Here is a 17,921-nt window from a genome sequence, read left to right as displayed (position 1 = left end):
GTCTTCTCACTCGCCAACTTTCTATGCCCCTTGTCAGCAAACCCCAGTTACATAGAAACAGTTGGAAACATTCTTTTAGAGACAAGTTGTTAGAAAAATTTTGCTCCCCCTAAGAAGCTGATATGTTTTCCTCTCGCAGACAATAAGATATATGTAAAAGCTCAAAGCCAATTTGTGGCTCAAGTGTAGGAATTGCTTAGGACAAATAACCTGAATTTCTAAATTTCTCTTTTTCCCCATGGTCTTGATCTCCTAATCTAATCAACATTTTCTGAGGCAGTTTTTCTTATTATTTTATCTCTTTTTATTTTATTATATGTGTTTCATATAATCAGCTTCAAGTCCTTTGCAAAACCAAGCGGAATGTGTTTAAGTAAACAAATAGTGAGGAAAAGAGAGGGTGACTGGGTGCCATGAGGTAGGAGAAAGGTAGGCAGGTGGAAGGGTAAGTAGACACAGATCAGGAACCAAAACCTCAGATGCCTGCAGGCCCAGGCGGGGAGCACAAAAGAATTGAGAAGGCCAGAGGTGAGCAAAGGGCTCACTAGAGGCTTTTGCTTCTCAGAGTATCAGACACTGCTCAGCTCTGATAGACGGTTGCTTTGTGAGGATTTGAGACCAAAGGTGTCAGATAATCCCATTTTCCAAGAGGAATCAGAAATCCAAACTTGTGCATGAATCTTTAAATATTCACAATTTCAAAGAAAAAAATGAAAACACATTTTATAGGCTGAACAAGACCTATCTTTGGGCTGTGTTCATGCCAAGGACCACCATATTTAACCTCAAAACTAGATGGGTAAGTGTCAAGTCCAACCCAGAGCCCCCCATGATGGAGAAAGGGAGAAGGAGATGGTCATGGCCATGGTCTTTGGTCATGTCGTGGCTATGGACCTAACAGAGGAGACCCCTCACTAGGGAGAAGGCCCAAGAGTTGGGTCCTCCTCCTGCTCACAGTCTCAGGGCCTCACTTATGCATGAGCACAGAGCTTGTCAGGAGCAGAACTACAGCCAGGCTGGTCACAAACCAACTTATGAGTTGTGCTCAAGAGAAACAGAAGCCATGGTAGGGCCACATGGAAGCCAGATCTATAAAAGAGGCCCTGGACTGGCTGGATTTGAGGTCCAGTTCTGTCACCAACTGGCTACGTAACCCAGGACTCAGGCAAAGCCAGTTAATGACAGAGTTTGGAGGAGCTCCCCTGTGCTAACAGTCCTCAACAGGGGCTCCGTGGAGTTGAAAGATACAGGAACTCACAGAAAGTACAGGCAAGATGCTATAGTTAGATGCATTTTCTTTTTCTGAGAGAGTCTAAAGCTTTCATCCACACTCAGAAAAGTCTGTGACCCCAAAATATGAAGGACCACATAATCTGAAGCATCTCTTCCAGCCTTTCCTTCATTCTTGGAATTACCTGCATAGCATCGTCTACAGCTCACTTTATCCCCAGGGATAGACTGTTCATCACTTTTGAAGGTATTTATAGTTAGAAAAACCCTTGATCTGTTAGGAAACCAATCTTCCTAATATTCTGATGGAGAGGGTAATGCTCCCCCCTACAAGGCTGTAGTGGGACAAGGGGCATGAAAACATTTCACAGAGTAGAAGTACTTTATAGACAGAAGATACCCTGATTTATTCTTGCTTTGTAGTTATCATCTCTGTATTAGATCTCTGGCTTAATTTTCATCTTTACTATCCAAACTCTACCTGACTTAGAAACTGGCTCATCGTTATTTTTAATAACAAAAAATAATAGTAACAAGCAACTTTTGGCCTCAGAAACTCTTAACAAACCTCAAAAGAAACTGTCAAGGAGGCTCCCACCTGTAAATTCTGTTTCCTCTTCGTCCAACCAGGGAGCGGGGCCACCTTCCTTCCTTTAGTGGGACCCCCAGGACAGCAAGCACTCCGAGGTTCCCTGGGGGGGGAGGAAGAGGGAAGTGAAAACCTCCACAGCCCCTTCCAAAGTTCCTTCAGAATATATGTATGGTGGCCAGAACCATGAGGCATACAAAGAAAGGGAAGGGAGTGCTGGTGTGAGGGAAAGGAATGCCTGGATTGTGGGCACCCCTAGAAGGTTGCTGCAAGTGTGGACAGATTAAATTAGTGTTTTCATTCCCAAATCATGACCATGAGGGTCACAATCAGCACATTTTTATAAAGGAATAGATTGAAACTGAGAACAGAGTGCATCTCACATTAATGAGAGAAAGTATTATTTCATGAAACCTTTGCCTCAAAACATTTTATAAAATGTTCCCTTTATGTATACTGGATTGTGATGTAAATTGTAGTCCTCACTTTGTAACACACAAAAAAGTCAAGAACCACTGATTTAAGCCCCTAACACCCACATGCGGGCGATTTCCCAGCATCAGCCTCTTGAGTCCCAAATACATGAATTTCCTTCCGTGACTGATGTTACCACAGCCTAACAATTAGATGGTGATGAAAAAGCAAAGCAGAACAAACGCTTGGCAGTCAGTATTCAAATATTCAGATGTTACAGAATCTGTTTGATACGGAAATTAATCCTGCTGGTCAGCCCGCAAACAAACCAGTTCTGTCCTAATGAAGTGGGTTTAACATTTGGTATTTCAGTAATTACTTGGTGCATTTTTAATGAAAGAGATGATAAGCAAGTGCAGTTTCTTCGAAAAATCTCTCAAACTTCTACAAAGAGATTCCCCTGGGCTTGTGAAGAAGTCAATCACAGGCAGACTGATAGAAGTCAATGCTTAAAAAGAAAAAAGAAAAATCTTTTAAGCTTCTGGATAAGTTAAATTTGGGAAGGTATACTAGATGCCTTCAAAATTACATCATTCCTTCCAAAAATACATTTGTGTCTTCCTTATTTACATTGTAACATAACTGTCACCTCTGTTCACAGGGTTAAATATCTGTGCATTAAAAAAAAAACTGCTATTAAATCTAATGCTGGGAGATTTAAACCAACAACTTGATTTCTATATTTAAATGAGTTAAAAATATATGTGAGTATTCTGAATTAGACTTATGTGGGATGGGGAGCTTGTTTGAGAATTGGCCCTTTGATTTACGTAGAAATGCTGCGGTATTTAGGTAATTGCTGCCTAACTTGTAAGTTACAAACATAATAATTAAAGGTTCTATCCGAATTATAAGGAAATTGGCCATTTACAGCTATTTTGTATAAACAGAATATCTTATTTATATTGAATAATCTACCTTACTCCCTGCAGGATAAAACAATATATGTGTTGCCCAGCACATAGGAAAGATGACAATTGGGAATTGTTACCAAGTTTCTTCTGCCTCTCCCTTCCCTTGGAACCTTATCCGAATGTCTGTTACCTTAGACAAGAGGTACAAGATATAAACTCACTTTGAAGGATTCCTTTTGCATTGAGATCATGGTCTTGAAAGGAAGAGTGACAAATGCAGAGAGAATCTGATGCAAAGAGGCTGACACGGACTAGGGAAATGCACCCGGTGTAATGCACCTGCTCATCCTGTTCTCAGATTGAAACTCAGCCCGTCCTCCCTCCCCATCATCGTGGGGTGAGATGGAGTGTGGGTACATTCCCAGCAGCCTGCCCATCTCATCACTACTCTTGCCAGCCCAGATTGACAGCCGTTCAATACCTGGATCTGGTGATGTCTGCTTGACAACAGTGGGCCAAGAAGGTTAGACGGCAATTGATTCTTGATTGGAGTAAATTTATAGAAAGCATTCTGACAGGACCCAGAGGAAAACAGCCTCTCTTCCTTTTGTGATGGTAAAACGTTGAAAGTTCCACTTACCTGGATTTTGTGACCCTTCAGTAGAAGATGGACAGAGCAATAGGATGCTTTAAATGACTGACACTTTATAAGTTAACTTGTATAAAACTATACTGCATTGCAGTAGGTATAGGAGGAATAAACGATTACTTAAAACAACTGTTCTTAGAGCCCTTCAAATGCTTCAGGAGCTTTCATTTATATAAGTCGCTCCCATTTAAGTCCTTTTCCTCTTATTTAAGGATGTCTGAGAGATATTACAATACTGGAAATGCATTCATATTTTTAAATTAATATTTAACATCCTATAATTTGTACTTTTTTGCTAAGTCAAGCTAGCCTTCCTCTAGTTCCCCGAGTGGTGAGAGTTTACTCTGTGTTTTTTTTTAATAGACTTGTTTGCCTTTGCTTTTTGGAGGATGTTAATCTGTCTGCTCACTCACCGGTGTCTCTACATTATTCAGATGGTTCAATGGGCAGCAAACTGAATACGCAAAGCAGTTATTGTGAAAGAAAAGGAAATGTTTCCATACAGACTTATTCATAGCACTTCTGCCCTCACCTCCACCTGGGACATATTTATCTCCAAGGCTGAAGTCCCCTCCCTAGGTGGTGTCCGACACACTTGGAGTAATGGCTGGACTGATGGTGAGACAGAAAGTGACTGAGCAGGGAGGTGGGGTTTGAGGCAGGAAGGTCATCTGCAGTGTGACCCCAGCCCATGACCCTGTGTCCCAGGTCACCACACTGCCCTTTTGACAGCCCAGTCTGTGGTCTGACAAGTGACCACCACGGTCAGCCACTCCAACCACCATGGTCAGCCACTCCAATGCCCTCTCCTCTGGTTCCAGATAAGATTGAAGATGAGTTGGAGATGACCATGGTTTGCCATCGGCCTGAGGGACTGGAGCAGCTTGAGGCTCAGACCAACTTCACCAAGAGGGAGCTGCAGGTCCTTTATCGAGGCTTCAAAAACGTAAGACCCACACGGCCTCTGGAGTCCCAGGCAAGAATTCCCACTTGGGGCTAAGCTTTCCCAAGTGCCACGGGGGCCCATCAGGGAGCTTCTGCACTTGTATAGCTGTAAAAGGAAGGCCGATTCTATGAAGGAAACATGAGGGCAAGGTCACCTGGCTAGAAAGAAAGATGCCAGGCAAGAATGAGGCAGTCTCAGTAGATGGGAAACTGGCTGACAGCCCAGACACTTCACAGGATGGCACAGCCTTGGAGAATTCACCTTGGCCCAGATTCTAGCCTTAGCCTAACCCAGTCATACTGTTAATATTGTTGGTGCCCCAGAAATGATGGGATGTAGGTCTGCTGCTAACCAAGTTCACAGTCAGACGTGTAACCTTGAATGCCAATTTATTAATTTACCACATTATTTCATATATCAAACCTCATGATAGCCTTGTTGGGAAGGTATTGTCAGCCCATTTTATAGGTAAGGACATTGAGGATCAGAGATCGAATCATCCAGAGTAACACAGCTTAGAAGAGGCTGAGCCAGGATCCAAACCCAGGTCTTTCTAATCCCAAAGCCCAAACTTTTCCACCTCACAGTGCCCATTCTCTGATAACACCTCGTCATTCTGCAAATCAGCTTCAGGGTGGGACTACCTCCCAGCCACTCAGCTTGGAGACACAGGAGTGTGCAGGTGGTTGCCCAGTCCCTGCCCACCAGGGATCACGAGGAACCCTAGACCCCAAGGCTGGTCCTAGTCTGCTCCCCCCGGGTGGACCGTCAGACACTCCCGCTGACTCTCTCCCCTTCACGCAGGAGTGCCCCAGTGGTGCGGTCAATGAAGAAACATTCAAGCAGATCTACGCTCAGTTTTTCCCTCATGGAGGTGAGTCCGACCTTGAAAAAGATCCCTCCTGGCTCCCTCTCTGCTGAGCAGCCTTCCTCCTGCAAGTTCACTCTTCCTTGTTGCCTGCCTCCTCCTCAGCTTGGAGAGAACTCAGAGCAGAATTCCTTCTTTATTGCAGGATGTGGAACTCGCTAAAGCTTTAGCAGAAAACAGCTCTGAAAATGGACCCTCTCCCAGAGAGGAGAGGTTGATAAAGCAGTATCATGAAGTCTCGTAACAGCTCTAGAAAGCTGGTATTGTTGTCCCAGATCGGGGCAACTAAGTCTCAGAGAGGCTAAGCAGTTCAGTCAAGATCACACAGCTAGTGCATGACAGACCAGAATTAGATCCCGTAAGTGTCTATCAAAGTTGTGCCATGTTAGCCCTACCACTGTGCCATACTCCACCTTTTCCTTAAAACGCCTGAGGCAAGCTGGAATTTAAAAAAAAAAGAACTTTAATAAAGACCAGAGATTACAAAAATAAACTAATCCAGAAAGATGCAAGGTAAATAAACCTGCGCTTATGAATCAGGTTAGCAAGTGTGCCAGGCTGACAGCCACTCCGTCGCCCTGCCTGACTCCCGCGGGAATCTGTTCTGGCCCCACCGGCCTGGGACATCAGAGGCTCTTCTGGTGGCTTCAGTGGGTCACATGCCAACTTACTTCCTGCCATTTCCTGCCGGCCTCCTTCCCTGGGTCCTGATGAAACAGATCCAAGTGTCCCAGATACTTCTTGGCTTCTGTTTCTCAGGGGCCTCTTCCGCAGCGCACAGGAGCCTTCTTGGGGGCAGCGGGATCCAGTACAGGGCCTCCCCTCTTAGCTGGGGGGCAGTTTCGTCCCACCCAGGCCCCAGAACCGTTGTTTTGTTGAGTCCTAGTGAGCTGCTCTTTGAGATTTGACTATGTGGCAGGCTTGAGGATGGTTTTGATGATGTAGCTACATGGAAAGTTTAACATTGTGCAGAGATGGGAAGATGAAGCTCAGAGAGGTCATGTTAGACGCCTGCGGTCACACAGCTAGGTAGTGACAAAGCTGCTCTCCAAGCCCAGGTCTGTCTGCTTCCTAGTGGGTGCTCATCCCATGGCACTGTGCTGCCATTCAGGAGAGTGTCTTCTGCACACAGGCACCATGTCATTCATCCACCAAAAATTATACACGTAGACAGGCAGAAGCATCTCTCTGTGGGGATGTCTAGACATAGGGAAGAGGGCCTGTCTTAGTCTTGCCAGAACTTCCAACCTGAACTCCAGGAAAGCCAGAGAGGCCCAAGTTCACACCAGCAGTTTCCCCTCCTCTGTAATCTTTTCCTTTCTATCACCCTAGCATCTCCCTCTTCTCTTTCTTTCTGTTTTTAAGTGACCTTACCCCCTCTGCGGGGCCCCTGCTCCCATCACCTGCCTTTCCTTCTGTGCCTTGCAGATGCCAGCATGTACGCCCATTACCTCTTCCACGCCTTCGACACCACCCAGACGGGCTCCGTGAAGTTCGAGGTACGCTTGTCTCTGGGAAGCCCTGGGTCTCAACCCCTCTTCCTCTAAACTGTGGGGGTGTTGGGGGAAGGGGTGGATCATCAAGTGCTTCAGTCCTTTATCCACTTAACAAGGATTTCCTGGAGACAGAAGCAGCAACCGCCCTTGCCCTCCAGGAACTCAGGACCTCGGGACTAATGACAACAGTTTAATAGCTCACACGCTCGGGGGGCTTACCGCGCAGCAGGCTCTGTCCTTAGTGCTTTGCTTGTATGAACTCATTTAATCCTCACAGTAACCCTAACAAGGTAGGGTTCTATTATTTATCACCAGTCTACAAGGGAGGAAAGGAAGGCCAAGAGCGACTGAGTGGCTTTCCCAAGGTCAGACAGCTAGCAGGTGGTAAAGGAGGGCTTTGAACTCAGGCAGTATGCTTCCAGAGTCCACATTCTTTGCCACTAGGTTATGCCACCCCTCGCGTGAGAACTGCCGCCACGGCACAAGGCAGGAGCAGAGGGGGCTGTGTCTACCCGTGTCTCTCGGTGTGGGCGCACACTGAGCGCCAGGGGTTCCTCCCCCAGCATGAGTCGGGGCAGGCGATGGAAGAGGGGTGGGGCGCTCTTCACTGAGCTTGGCCGTGTCCTTCCTGGGACAGAGGACATGGGAGATGCCGTCCTGTAACAGCAGTCACAGAGTCTGACCCAAAGACTGAACTTCACCCCACCCAGTGGCTTGGTGGTTAACTTCTCTCGTGTCTCTTCTGCTTCTCAGGACTTTGTAACTGCTCTGTCGATTTTACTGAGAGGAACCGTCCATGAGAAACTAAGGTGGACATTTAATTTGTATGACATCAATAAAGATGGATACATAAACAAAGAGGTGAGTGAGCTGAGGCCGGGGGGCAAGAGAGGGCTACAGAGAAGGCACCCAGTTAAAGAGAAAACAGCCCCAGCCATGAGGACGAAATTGTCTGAAGGAGGAGGGATCTGCTTCAGGGCAGAGCTGGCTCCTGATGAAATGACAGCCACCTTTGACCTCCCCCGGCTGCCCTACCCTGCCCCGTTCACAGGCACTCAAGAAAGGATTAAGCAAATTCATTCATTCTCACTTATTCAATGCATAGTCCAAAGATGGGTATAAATGATTAATTTCAGTGTAATTCTTCCCAGGGAAACTTGCATTTTTTGGGTGGCAGGGGGTAGGGGTGTGTGGCGGTAATTAGGTTTATTTATTTATTTTTAATGGAGATACTGGGGATTGAACCCAGGACCTTGTGCATGCTAAGCACACGCTCTACCACTGAGCTATACCCTCCCCTGGAACTTGCATTTTAACAGGTTTACAGCCACAAGTTAAATGCAAAAACTGGAATAGTAGCATAGGAGGCATTGCCTAGAAGAGAAAAGGGAGATCTTCGAGGAAGAGGAGGCTACAGCTGAATCACATTAGCTACCACCTATTTAGCTTATTAATAAAACCACAGAAGCGGGTCAGGTGCGGCCATCTCTAAAGGAAATCATCACAGATAGTTTCCCAATCTTCACTGCTTGACACTTTCAGAGCCTCAAATTACATGTGGTTTCTAGATAGTGAAATACCCACAGGTCTATCTCAAAACTCACTTTGGTATCTACTGTATCCTGGCATCTCAGTCGAAGCTTGGATTTAGTATCTTGTAGCATCCCACTTCCTGAGCTCCTAGGTGCCAGCTGCAGTGCCTGGAGTTAAAATATCATCTCTAGTCCTCACCTCAACCCGGCAAGGTCCTCTCCAATTTTTATTCCTCAGTCATTCAGTCATGGATTTGCTCAACATCCACTTGAGGACTTAGCGGGTGTTCTAGGTACTGAAGGTAAACTGGTAAGCAATTCCAGTCGTTTTCATTCTCAAGGGGCACAGAGAGCCCCAAACTGCCACCTAGAAGAGCCTGACCCCATGTTTCCCACACTGTGTGCTTCCGTGTCCCCGCTCTAGGAGATGATGGACATTGTCAAAGCCATCTATGACATGATGGGCAAATACACATATCCTGTCCTTAAGGAAGACACTCCAAGGCAGCATGTGGACGTCTTCTTCCAGGTAAGAGCACGCACACTGTGCGACTCAGATCAGTCAGCCCGCAAACATCTGAGCAGCAGTTTGTGTCCAAGCCTGCACTACACATGGTGGGGAACAGAAAAGACTTACAAGATGCTTTGTCCTCCAGGAATAGATTATCTCACTAAACAGACAAGTATACACTACAGAAGAGAATAAGGAAGAATATTAAGTGTAAGTGATAGAACATAGACTCTAAATTCAATGAACATTGTTGGGGGATCAGAGCAAACAGAGAAGACGTCATTCAGCACGTTTGTGTAGATGTTAAGCATGTATGTCTGGGGAATACGGGGAAATAAGGTTGGAAATTAGGGTGGGCTGGATTGTGAGATCTTTAAATTGAGGAGTTCAGCCTTGCTGTGGTAGAGCGGGTGGCTACTGTTAATCCATGAATAGATGATAGCAAGATGGTGTTCTATTAGAAAAAAAAAAATGAAACACAGCAGGAAAGTATCAAAAAATGTCAGAGCTCATTCTAGTCTAATCCTCTCACTTTGCAGATAGGAAAAGCAGAGGCTCAGAGAGGCTTAAAGACTCACTGAAGGTCACACAGTAAGTTAAAAGAGACAGAAGTAGAACCTCTCATGTGCAGTGTTCTTTCTGCCAAATGAGCAGGTTAGAAGTGAGACTGGGAAAGACATGTTAGGGTGTTAGCAGAATAGTCTGGTGATGAGGTGATAAGAGTCTAGAGCAAGTTTTTTTTAATTTGAAGGATGCTCATGGGGGTCACAGTGCTGTAACCAGGGCCTGGATGGAGTTGCCTGGCCAGTGGAAGACCACACCAATTCTCAGGGCAACATTGGTTAACAAAAAGCAAGTTTTGAAATGCAAATTACCAGATTCTTTAAAGTGCTTCTCATTGTGTTTTTCAGAAAATGGACAAAAACAAAGATGGCATCGTGACTTTAGATGAGTTTCTTGAATCTTGTCAGGAGGTAAGGAGAGATCTCAGGCACAAAAGCTTTATATCTGGGAAAGGAAATCTGGGGCTTGAGGACTTGCAGAGGGAGAAAGTGAGAAACCTGCAGTCTCTCAGATCAGAGCCACCATCACCAGCAACAACTCAGAATTCCAACAATCTCCGCTGCCCAGACTAGCTGGTCTTGGTTAAACCCAGGTTGAGCCGCACAGACTGAGAAGGGGTGGCAGGGGGGGAATGTGAAAGCCCAGAGGGGGTCTCTGTGAAACTACAGATGTCCAAGTGGGCAACACTGTCATTTTTCAACCTGCCTCTGGCTTGATAACCCACTCCCCAGACTACAAGGAAGTAGCCGGGGAAAAAAAAAAATCTAAAGCTGAAATTCTTAAACCATAGTGTGCATTAAGAATTGCCTGGGATGATTCTGAAAATGTGCATCTCCAGGCCTCAATCCCAGAGACTCTAGATCTGGGGTTGGGGGGGTCTAGAAATCTTCATTGTAACACAAATGCCCTGGACCAATGTGTCTAAAACTTTAATGTGCAAACCAAGCTCCTTGAAGCTCTTGTTAAAATGCAGATTCTAATTCAGCAGGTCTGGGGTGATGCTGACACTGCTAAAGAATAAACCAGCCCCAGAGCCAACCAGAGACTGAACTGGGAATTACTGCTTTCCTCTGATTTAGAAAAATGCGTGTATGCCCCTAGCTGGTTTCAGAAAGGTAGACGGTTACTCCGAGCTCCACCCAATAAGAAACAACGACGCAAATACAAGAAAGCAGGGGAGAAATTATTAACATATAGTGAGCATCTACCAAATTAGGTAGGTAAATGACATAAACCTCACAGCAACCCTGAGAGATAGAGGCATCACATAGTCAAAATATTTAATAACAAGAATAGACTGAGAATCGATCATACTTTGACCAATGCCCTGGAGCAGTGCCCTGGAGAACCCTTGCAAAACTTGGTGTTAACCTGCTAGTCGATGGCTCTTTGGGTAATCCAGGCGTCCTGGACCAATTACCAGATAGCCAGAGGGGAAGATGCTGGAGGAGAGGTTCAGGTCAAGAATTCTAACTATCCTCTTTTGCCCCTCCTCCCTTCCCAGGACGACAACATCATGAGGTCCCTCCAGCTGTTCCAAAATGTCATGTAGCTGTGAACACGGCCATCTGGGCTCTCAGAGACATTGTACTAAACGATCAACACCTTGGTCTGCCCTCGTTCTGATTTTACATACCGACTCTTGGGACAGAAACACCGTTTACACTTGGGAAGAACTGCCTGCTGAAGACGTTCTGCGGAACCCAGCACCGCGTGGCCCAGTCTCTGATTGCCAGCTCTCCCTCCTCCCTCTTCTTGAGAGAGACAAGATGAAATCGGGTTTGTTGCGGAAGCATGCTCATCTCTTCACACTGCTGCCCTATGGAAGGTCCCTCTGCTTGAGCTTAAACAGTAGTGCATATTTTTCTGCTTGCGTGCCCCAGCCCACCGCCTCCAAGTCCAGCAGACCCTGATGTATCTGAAAGCAAGATGACCTGAGCCGAATGCACACCATCCTCTGATGGCCTCCCAGACCAATGTGCCTGTTTCCCGTCCTTTGATAGGAAGGACGAGTGTTACACAGAACAATTAAAATCCACCATGACTAGACTGGGAGAGCCAGCCCCTGACATGTGTAGGATAGGACTGAATTATTAAGCATGGCATTGTCTGGTGAACCAAACTGCCCATGTCCTTTGTTTCCAGAGGCAAGGACCAATGATTCTCTCTGACACCAGCACCTGTGCTGGCAGTGCAAGTCCCTTAACATGCACAGGAAGGGAGCCAGTGCCCAGTGATCCACATCTCCAGTCCATCTCCAGCTAGAGTCCAGCACTGCATGTCCCTCCCAGGAAGCCCAGGATGCCTGCAAGTTGCTGTAATTTTATACCATCTTCTAATCAATAAACAGAACTATTTCTTACACTCTTAACCTTCATTTTGTCCATGACTACACTGGGCAGAAGAGGTAAGTTGTGAAAAGGGAAGGCTGGTCCATTCCTCTGGCATCCAATTAGTAGTACTCACCCTGGGCCAGGCACGGGGCCAGGCAGCACAGCACCCTCCCCTGCTCCCAATTCGAACGCAAATACTGCGACCAGCAGCAAATGCAGCTTAAAAATGAGACTTCACAGCACCTCCCTTCCAGGAAAAATTGCCACTCTCAAGATCCTCTGGTGTAGAAAGCCTGGAGCCTCCTATGGTGTGGGTGGGGTTACAGAGAGATGACGAGACAGCCAGGGCCTCCTGCTGAAGGACTTGGAGTCTAGGAGTTGATCAAGAGGCTTCAGCCTATAAACAGCATGTGATTACTTCTGTTGGACACTGTGGGTCTTGGTTTCCTTCCTCAACATCACATCTTGGAAGGAAAGCAATTTCCTGAACCCCTGTTATATGCCAAGTGCTGCATGAGGGGCTTCTATAATTATCTTATTTCATGCTCGTGGTCGAATGCTCTGAAAGGTAGAGTCTTAATTTTACGGGTTTGGACACTGAAGTTCAGAGAGGTAAGGGAACCTGCTTAAGGTGGCACAGCCATAGAGAGATTAAACAATTGCAACCCTATCCTAGAGCTCCCCTGCTACAGGATTCTGCCTCACCCCAAGGAACGGACAGTCCCCAATTGCCACCCTATCCTAGAGCTCCCCTGCTACAGGATTCTGCCTCACCCCAAGGAACGGACAGTCCCTCATACAACTCATTCATCTGTCATCAGCTCAGAGAGGCACAGAAATTCTTTGAATCCAAATAGCAGATGAGGAAACATGCAGTGAAGGGGGAAGCCTCAGGTACCTGTGGCTCATTAGCAAGAGCAGGTCACCACACCGCTGCGTGCAGGAAATACTCCCAATCCAATTGCCACTGGCTGCTGCTTCTTGTGGCTGGAGATTATAGAGGCCGCAGCTCGTTTCTCTATTTGGGCTTTCTGAGTACAGCCATGTGGTCATCAAAGACTGATGGATACGTGGCCGGCCCCTAGCAAGGGATGATACACTTAGGCCCAAGCAAAGGATCTGTACTTGTGACCCTTCCCACGTGGGGTCTGAACCCGCATCCTGAGGCTGTGCAATGTCGAGGCGACGGTTCTCCACTCTGGCTGCTGCCCAGGTGACTGTAAAGGACACACAGAGCTAAGGAGGGGAACTGGCCATACCAGGGGTATGGACGGAGCATATGAACTGGGCCATCCCCCTAGCGACATGATTGGTTCAGAGCTAGGCTTGATAGCTAATCATGAAGCTCAAAACTTGTGCTGGGAACAACGGGACAAAGATGTTCTCTCTCCTACTGGATACAGTCCTAGGACATATTGGTAGTGATTTAGGAATTATGAGGGGTTATCTGATAACCAAACAGCAGATAAACCAGAATCAGAGAAGGCAAGGCAGAGAGATTTGTTTTAATAAAAATTTTACAGTAAATCACTAATTGAGCCCCTGATGAAACCATTGAGCTGCTGGATCACACTGCACCTGAAGCTACACATACCTCTGCTCTTTTCAGATGTCTTTGGTAGATGCCTTTATAATGTTTAGACCAGTGTTTCTCTACCCTAGCTACCTATTAGAATCACTTGGGGAGGCACACTCGGGGAAAAGTAAATTTTAAAGTGCCAAACGCCTGGGCCTTATCCCAGGTTCTGAATTAGCATCTCTGGAGGTGAGGCCCTGAGAATTAGTATGCTTTAAAAGCTTCCCGGGTGATTCCACTGTACACCTAGGGCTGAGAGCCCTTGCTCCAGAAGAGTGGAAGGGCTGCTCCCTTCTCCCTCTGCTGGCCAGACCTCATGTAAGAAACCCAACTCAGTCCTGAGCACCCAATGCTGAAAGGAAAATCAGTACCTAGAGTTGTTCAGAGAGAAGTCAGAATGGAAGGAAGACTCGAAACTGATCCTAAGATGAATAATTCAACAGGAAGGTGGTCGTCCTGGTGGGGTGGGGGAAAAAGGACAACCTGTTGGGGCAATTGCAAGGGTGCAGCCTGCCACTCATCAAAGCTTTTAACGAGGGAACAAGGGGAAAAAAAGCACAAAAAATAAATGCTGCAGTTCCCACGGAAGCGGACGTTTACCAAAAGTCTGGGCCTGGGCTCGCCGTCACTTCTTGCTCAGGCTTCTGAGATTTTCTCTCTTGTTCCAGTAAGGAAGTCAGATCTGGTGTAGAAGTAGAGAGCCCCTCCGTGACCAATCCTGTAGCTCTGAATAAATCCTCCAAGCAGACATCAGCAAGGCCCACTGGAGAGGCTTCCAGGAGGAGGCGTCGGTAGGACTGGGGACCACTGTGTGGCGCCAGGTTCTCTATGGATGATGTCCTACCTGAATCTCACAACAACCCTGGGAGGCAGGGATCTGAGGCACCTGTTCTTTAGATGAAAAAAGGATGCCCAGAGACATGGAGGGAACTGCCCACAACAGCTAGAAATGGGTTTCAAAGCCTGCCAAGCTCCAAAACCCATGCCTAGCTCCATTTCTGAGAGAACGTGAAGACCTTCTCCACTTATTCCTAAAACTGGCTGTAATGATGTACAAACACCAGAAGGTGTTAGAAAGCAGCTGCCATGAAAACTAAAGCAATGAAAGCAAGTCCATGTATTCAAGCCAAATTACTCTTCCTCGAAAGGGAACGACACCAAGATCGTGTGCAAAAATGCCCATATGGCTTTCTTGGAAGAGCTGAAATGTGTGTCCCTTCACATCAAAATAAGGCTCAGTCTAATTGGAAGACTTCAGCAAGCTCTGCACCCCAGTCTTGGTACTGACTGGAAACCCAAAAAACCCAGATCTTGAAGAGAAGGGGGAAGCTGCAGGGGTAGCCAACCCCACTGAGTGGACTTTTGAAGACCCATGAGATTGTGGGAGCCAACTGTACTCACAGGTCCAGAAATGGAGCTCATGGCCTACTCTAGGCTAATCATTACCTCCCAGGCCCCTGGCCACGGTGATTGCTTCGAGGGTGAGCTTAAGACCCAAGCCAGCACAATCATCAAATTTTTAGGGCTTTTAGGGGCTTTTTTTTTTTGGTGGGGGGAGGGTAATTAGATTTATTTATTTATTTTTAGAGGAGGTACTGGGGATTGAACCCAGGACCTCATGCATGCTAAGCATGCCCTACCACTGAGCTACACCCTCCCCCTTTTTAGGGCTTTTACAGAGAACAGTAAAACAAAGTCCCTCCTTTTCCTGCTGGACATGAACGAAAAAGCACATAGCCCTGGGACATACAGGCAATCATTTTGTAACCTAAGGGAAGTCAACCTACAGATGGACATAATACCACAGAATTCAAGGCAGAGATGAAAACAAATGGAAGCCTTTATGATTTCATGGGCCTGCTGGATCAAGCTTCACCTGAAGCCCCATGTCCCATGAGTGTTTTGACTGTTTGTATCAATAAATTCATTTGTTATTATTTAAGGCAGTTTGAGTTGAACTTTCTGTCACTTGCAACTTGACATTTGCTGACAGACCCCAGCACCACTCCTTCATAGGACAGATGGAGCAACCGAAGCCTACAGCTACACAGCTGGGTTATAACAAAGCTGGAACCAGAAACCCAGACTAATGCCACATCCACTACACTGCTCTGCCATCTACTTTGCAAACATAATATAATAATAATATTACATATCATTTACTGAGCACTTACGGCATGCTAAATAGTTCACATGCATTCAATCCTCACTACCCTGAAATTAGCTCTGCGATTATTCCCATTTCGTAATGAGGAAACTGGGGCCCAGAGAGGGTAAGTAACTTGACCATGATCAAACAGCTCATAAGTGGTAGAGGGCTTTGAACCCAGAACTTTCTGACTGCTGCACTTAATCACTAAGGCAGGAACTGCCAGGTTCAATGTGTATATGAAGCCAAGCGGACGAAAGAAATGAGTTGAAAACCAATGAATATACATCCAGTGTGAAGGAGACAACTATGTCACAGCTCTAGGTAGGGACAGCTGCCATACTGGTGGAATTACAATTTTTTCAAGGCAAGTTGAAAATCTGGACTTGTATGTGAAATTTCCCGGTTTTTATAGTCTGGCAACTAGTTCAATATTTAAAAGACACCAGGCAGACCAAACCAAACTAGTGTGAGAGCTGGATTTGGCTCAAGGATCACCAATTTACAACCTCTGCCCTAAATTCTATTATCATTTCCCCCCACGAGCAAGTGGTGGTAATATATCAGGCTGATGCCAAATGTCCATCACTAGGGGAGTGGATAAACAAACTATGCTGCATCCATATAATGGAATACAGCTCAGCTATAAAGGGGAATGAATTACTGATAGACACAACAACATGCATGAATCTCGAAATAATTTAACTGATGAGAAAGGGCACACAAAGAAGAGTACATACTGTACACATCCATTAATATAAAATTCTAGAAAATGCAAATGAATCCATAGTGACAGGAAGCAGATCAGTGGTTGCCTGGGGAAGAGGGGGGTCAGTGAGGAGAGAAGAGGTGAGAGAAATGACCAAGGGGCGAGAGGAGACTTTGGGGGATGGGGGGTGGGTGTGTTTATTATCTTGTGTGATGATTTCATGAGTATATATGAATATCAAAATATTAAATTATACACTTTAAATACGTGTAGTTTATTGTATGTCAATTACATCTTATAAATGGTTTTTTTTTTAAATTGGGATCCCAGGGTGCACCATCAACACCTTTCATGGGCTAACTACCACTCTGGGACCTCCCCTCCTCAAGAAGCACTTTATATGAACAAGCCTCGTCATCTTGCCTCCTTCCCTGGTCTGTCTTCTGGCCAGTTCATTCTAGCCAAGCTTCTCCAACTTTATCACATCACTCCCTACCCCGACCAGGAAGTCTGCCAAATCCAGCCTCACCCCTCCTGCTTGCCTCCCAAAGCCCAAGCCAGGCCCCGTCCCCAGATTGAAACATCTGAAGGGAGGTCAGGAATTTGTGGCAGAGGATTGGGAACGGAGAGTCTCCAAACCTTCTGTCTCCTACCCCCACTCCCTGCCCACTCCAGGGAGCCGAAGGCCCTCACTGTCAAAGCTGACACAGGATAGGTGAATGCTTGGGGAGAGATGGAGAAAGATGGACTATTGTGGATGCTACCGAGGCGAGGGGAGTAAGAGACACTAGACTTGCTAGTGGTCAAGAAAGAAAGTAAAAGATGGAGAAAAGGAAGCAGAGGAGGAACAAAATGAGCTCATAATGATGATGAGTGTCAGCCCACTGTGATGGTTAATTTCGTGTGTTAACGTGACTAAGCCAAGGTACCCAGTTTTCTGTCAAACTCCAGTCTAGATGTTGTTGTGAAGGTATTTTGTAGATGTGATTAACATTCAAATCAGTAGACCTGGAGTGAGGCAGACTATCCTCTCTAATGTGCTGGGCCTCATCCAATCAGCTGAAGGCCTTAAGAGCCAAGACTAAAGTCCCCTGGGAAGAAGGAATTATGCCTCCAGAGTGCACCAAAATTAAATCATTTTGGATAACTAAGAAGGAACTATGAAAAGGGACTATTTGATGAGCCGCCAGAGCACGGAATAGAGGGAGAGTACCAGCCTCTCTCAAACACCTCCTACATGCCTAGCACCTCCTACACGCCTAGCACCTCCTGCACAACTAGCACCTCCTGCACGCCTAGCACCTCCTGCACGCCTAGCACCTCCTACACGCCTAGCACCTCCTGCACGCCTAGCACCTGCTACACGCCTAGCACCTCCTGCACGCCTAGCACCTCTGTACAGCACCTCAGTTAGTATCGTAACAATCCTCTCGGATAGGAA

At 46.3% G+C, this 17,921-nt stretch overlaps 1 protein-coding gene, 1 long non-coding RNA gene and 1 other non-coding gene across 4 annotated transcripts in view; 1 reads left to right on the top strand and 2 right to left on the bottom strand.

The window, feature by feature from the left end:
- Positions 1-11,957, top strand: part of KCNIP1 (potassium voltage-gated channel interacting protein 1) — a 316,261-nt gene extending 304,304 nt beyond the window's left edge. The window contains exons 2-8 of the mRNA XM_006198991.3: positions 4,618-4,742; positions 5,547-5,616; positions 7,039-7,109; positions 7,860-7,967; positions 9,063-9,167; positions 10,061-10,123; positions 11,218-11,957. Coding sequence (XP_006199053.1) covers positions 4,618-4,742; positions 5,547-5,616; positions 7,039-7,109; positions 7,860-7,967; positions 9,063-9,167; positions 10,061-10,123; positions 11,218-11,265 — 590 coding nt within the window. The 3' untranslated portion in view covers positions 11,266-11,957. The remainder of the gene's footprint in view (positions 1-4,617; positions 4,743-5,546; positions 5,617-7,038; positions 7,110-7,859; positions 7,968-9,062; positions 9,168-10,060; positions 10,124-11,217) is intronic.
- The window catches only part of LOC140688422 (uncharacterized), a 49,145-nt gene that overhangs the window by 4,587 nt on the left and 26,637 nt on the right, over positions 1-17,921 (bottom strand). Inside the window, exons 2-3 of one of the 2 annotated variants that reach the window (XR_012063106.1) lie at positions 3,629-3,802; positions 1,829-1,922 (exon numbers count right to left, since the gene is read on the bottom strand). This is a non-coding gene — a long non-coding RNA (uncharacterized lncRNA). Of the gene's footprint in view, positions 1-1,827; positions 1,923-3,628; positions 3,803-17,921 lie in introns of those variants that run through there. The other variant, XR_012063107.1, reaches the window with a different exon arrangement.
- On the bottom strand, positions 8,331-8,403 carry TRNAA-AGC (transfer RNA alanine (anticodon AGC)). Its single transcript has one exon. It is a non-coding gene; the product is annotated as a tRNA-Ala (tRNA).

This window comes from Vicugna pacos, chromosome 22 (assembly GCF_048564905.1).
Source record: "Vicugna pacos chromosome 22, VicPac4, whole genome shotgun sequence".
In the NCBI taxonomy this organism is placed as follows: domain Eukaryota; kingdom Metazoa; phylum Chordata; class Mammalia; order Artiodactyla; family Camelidae; genus Vicugna; species Vicugna pacos.
The sequence above is the reverse complement of the archived record's forward strand: the minus strand, read 5'-3'. Positions and strand labels throughout refer to the sequence as shown.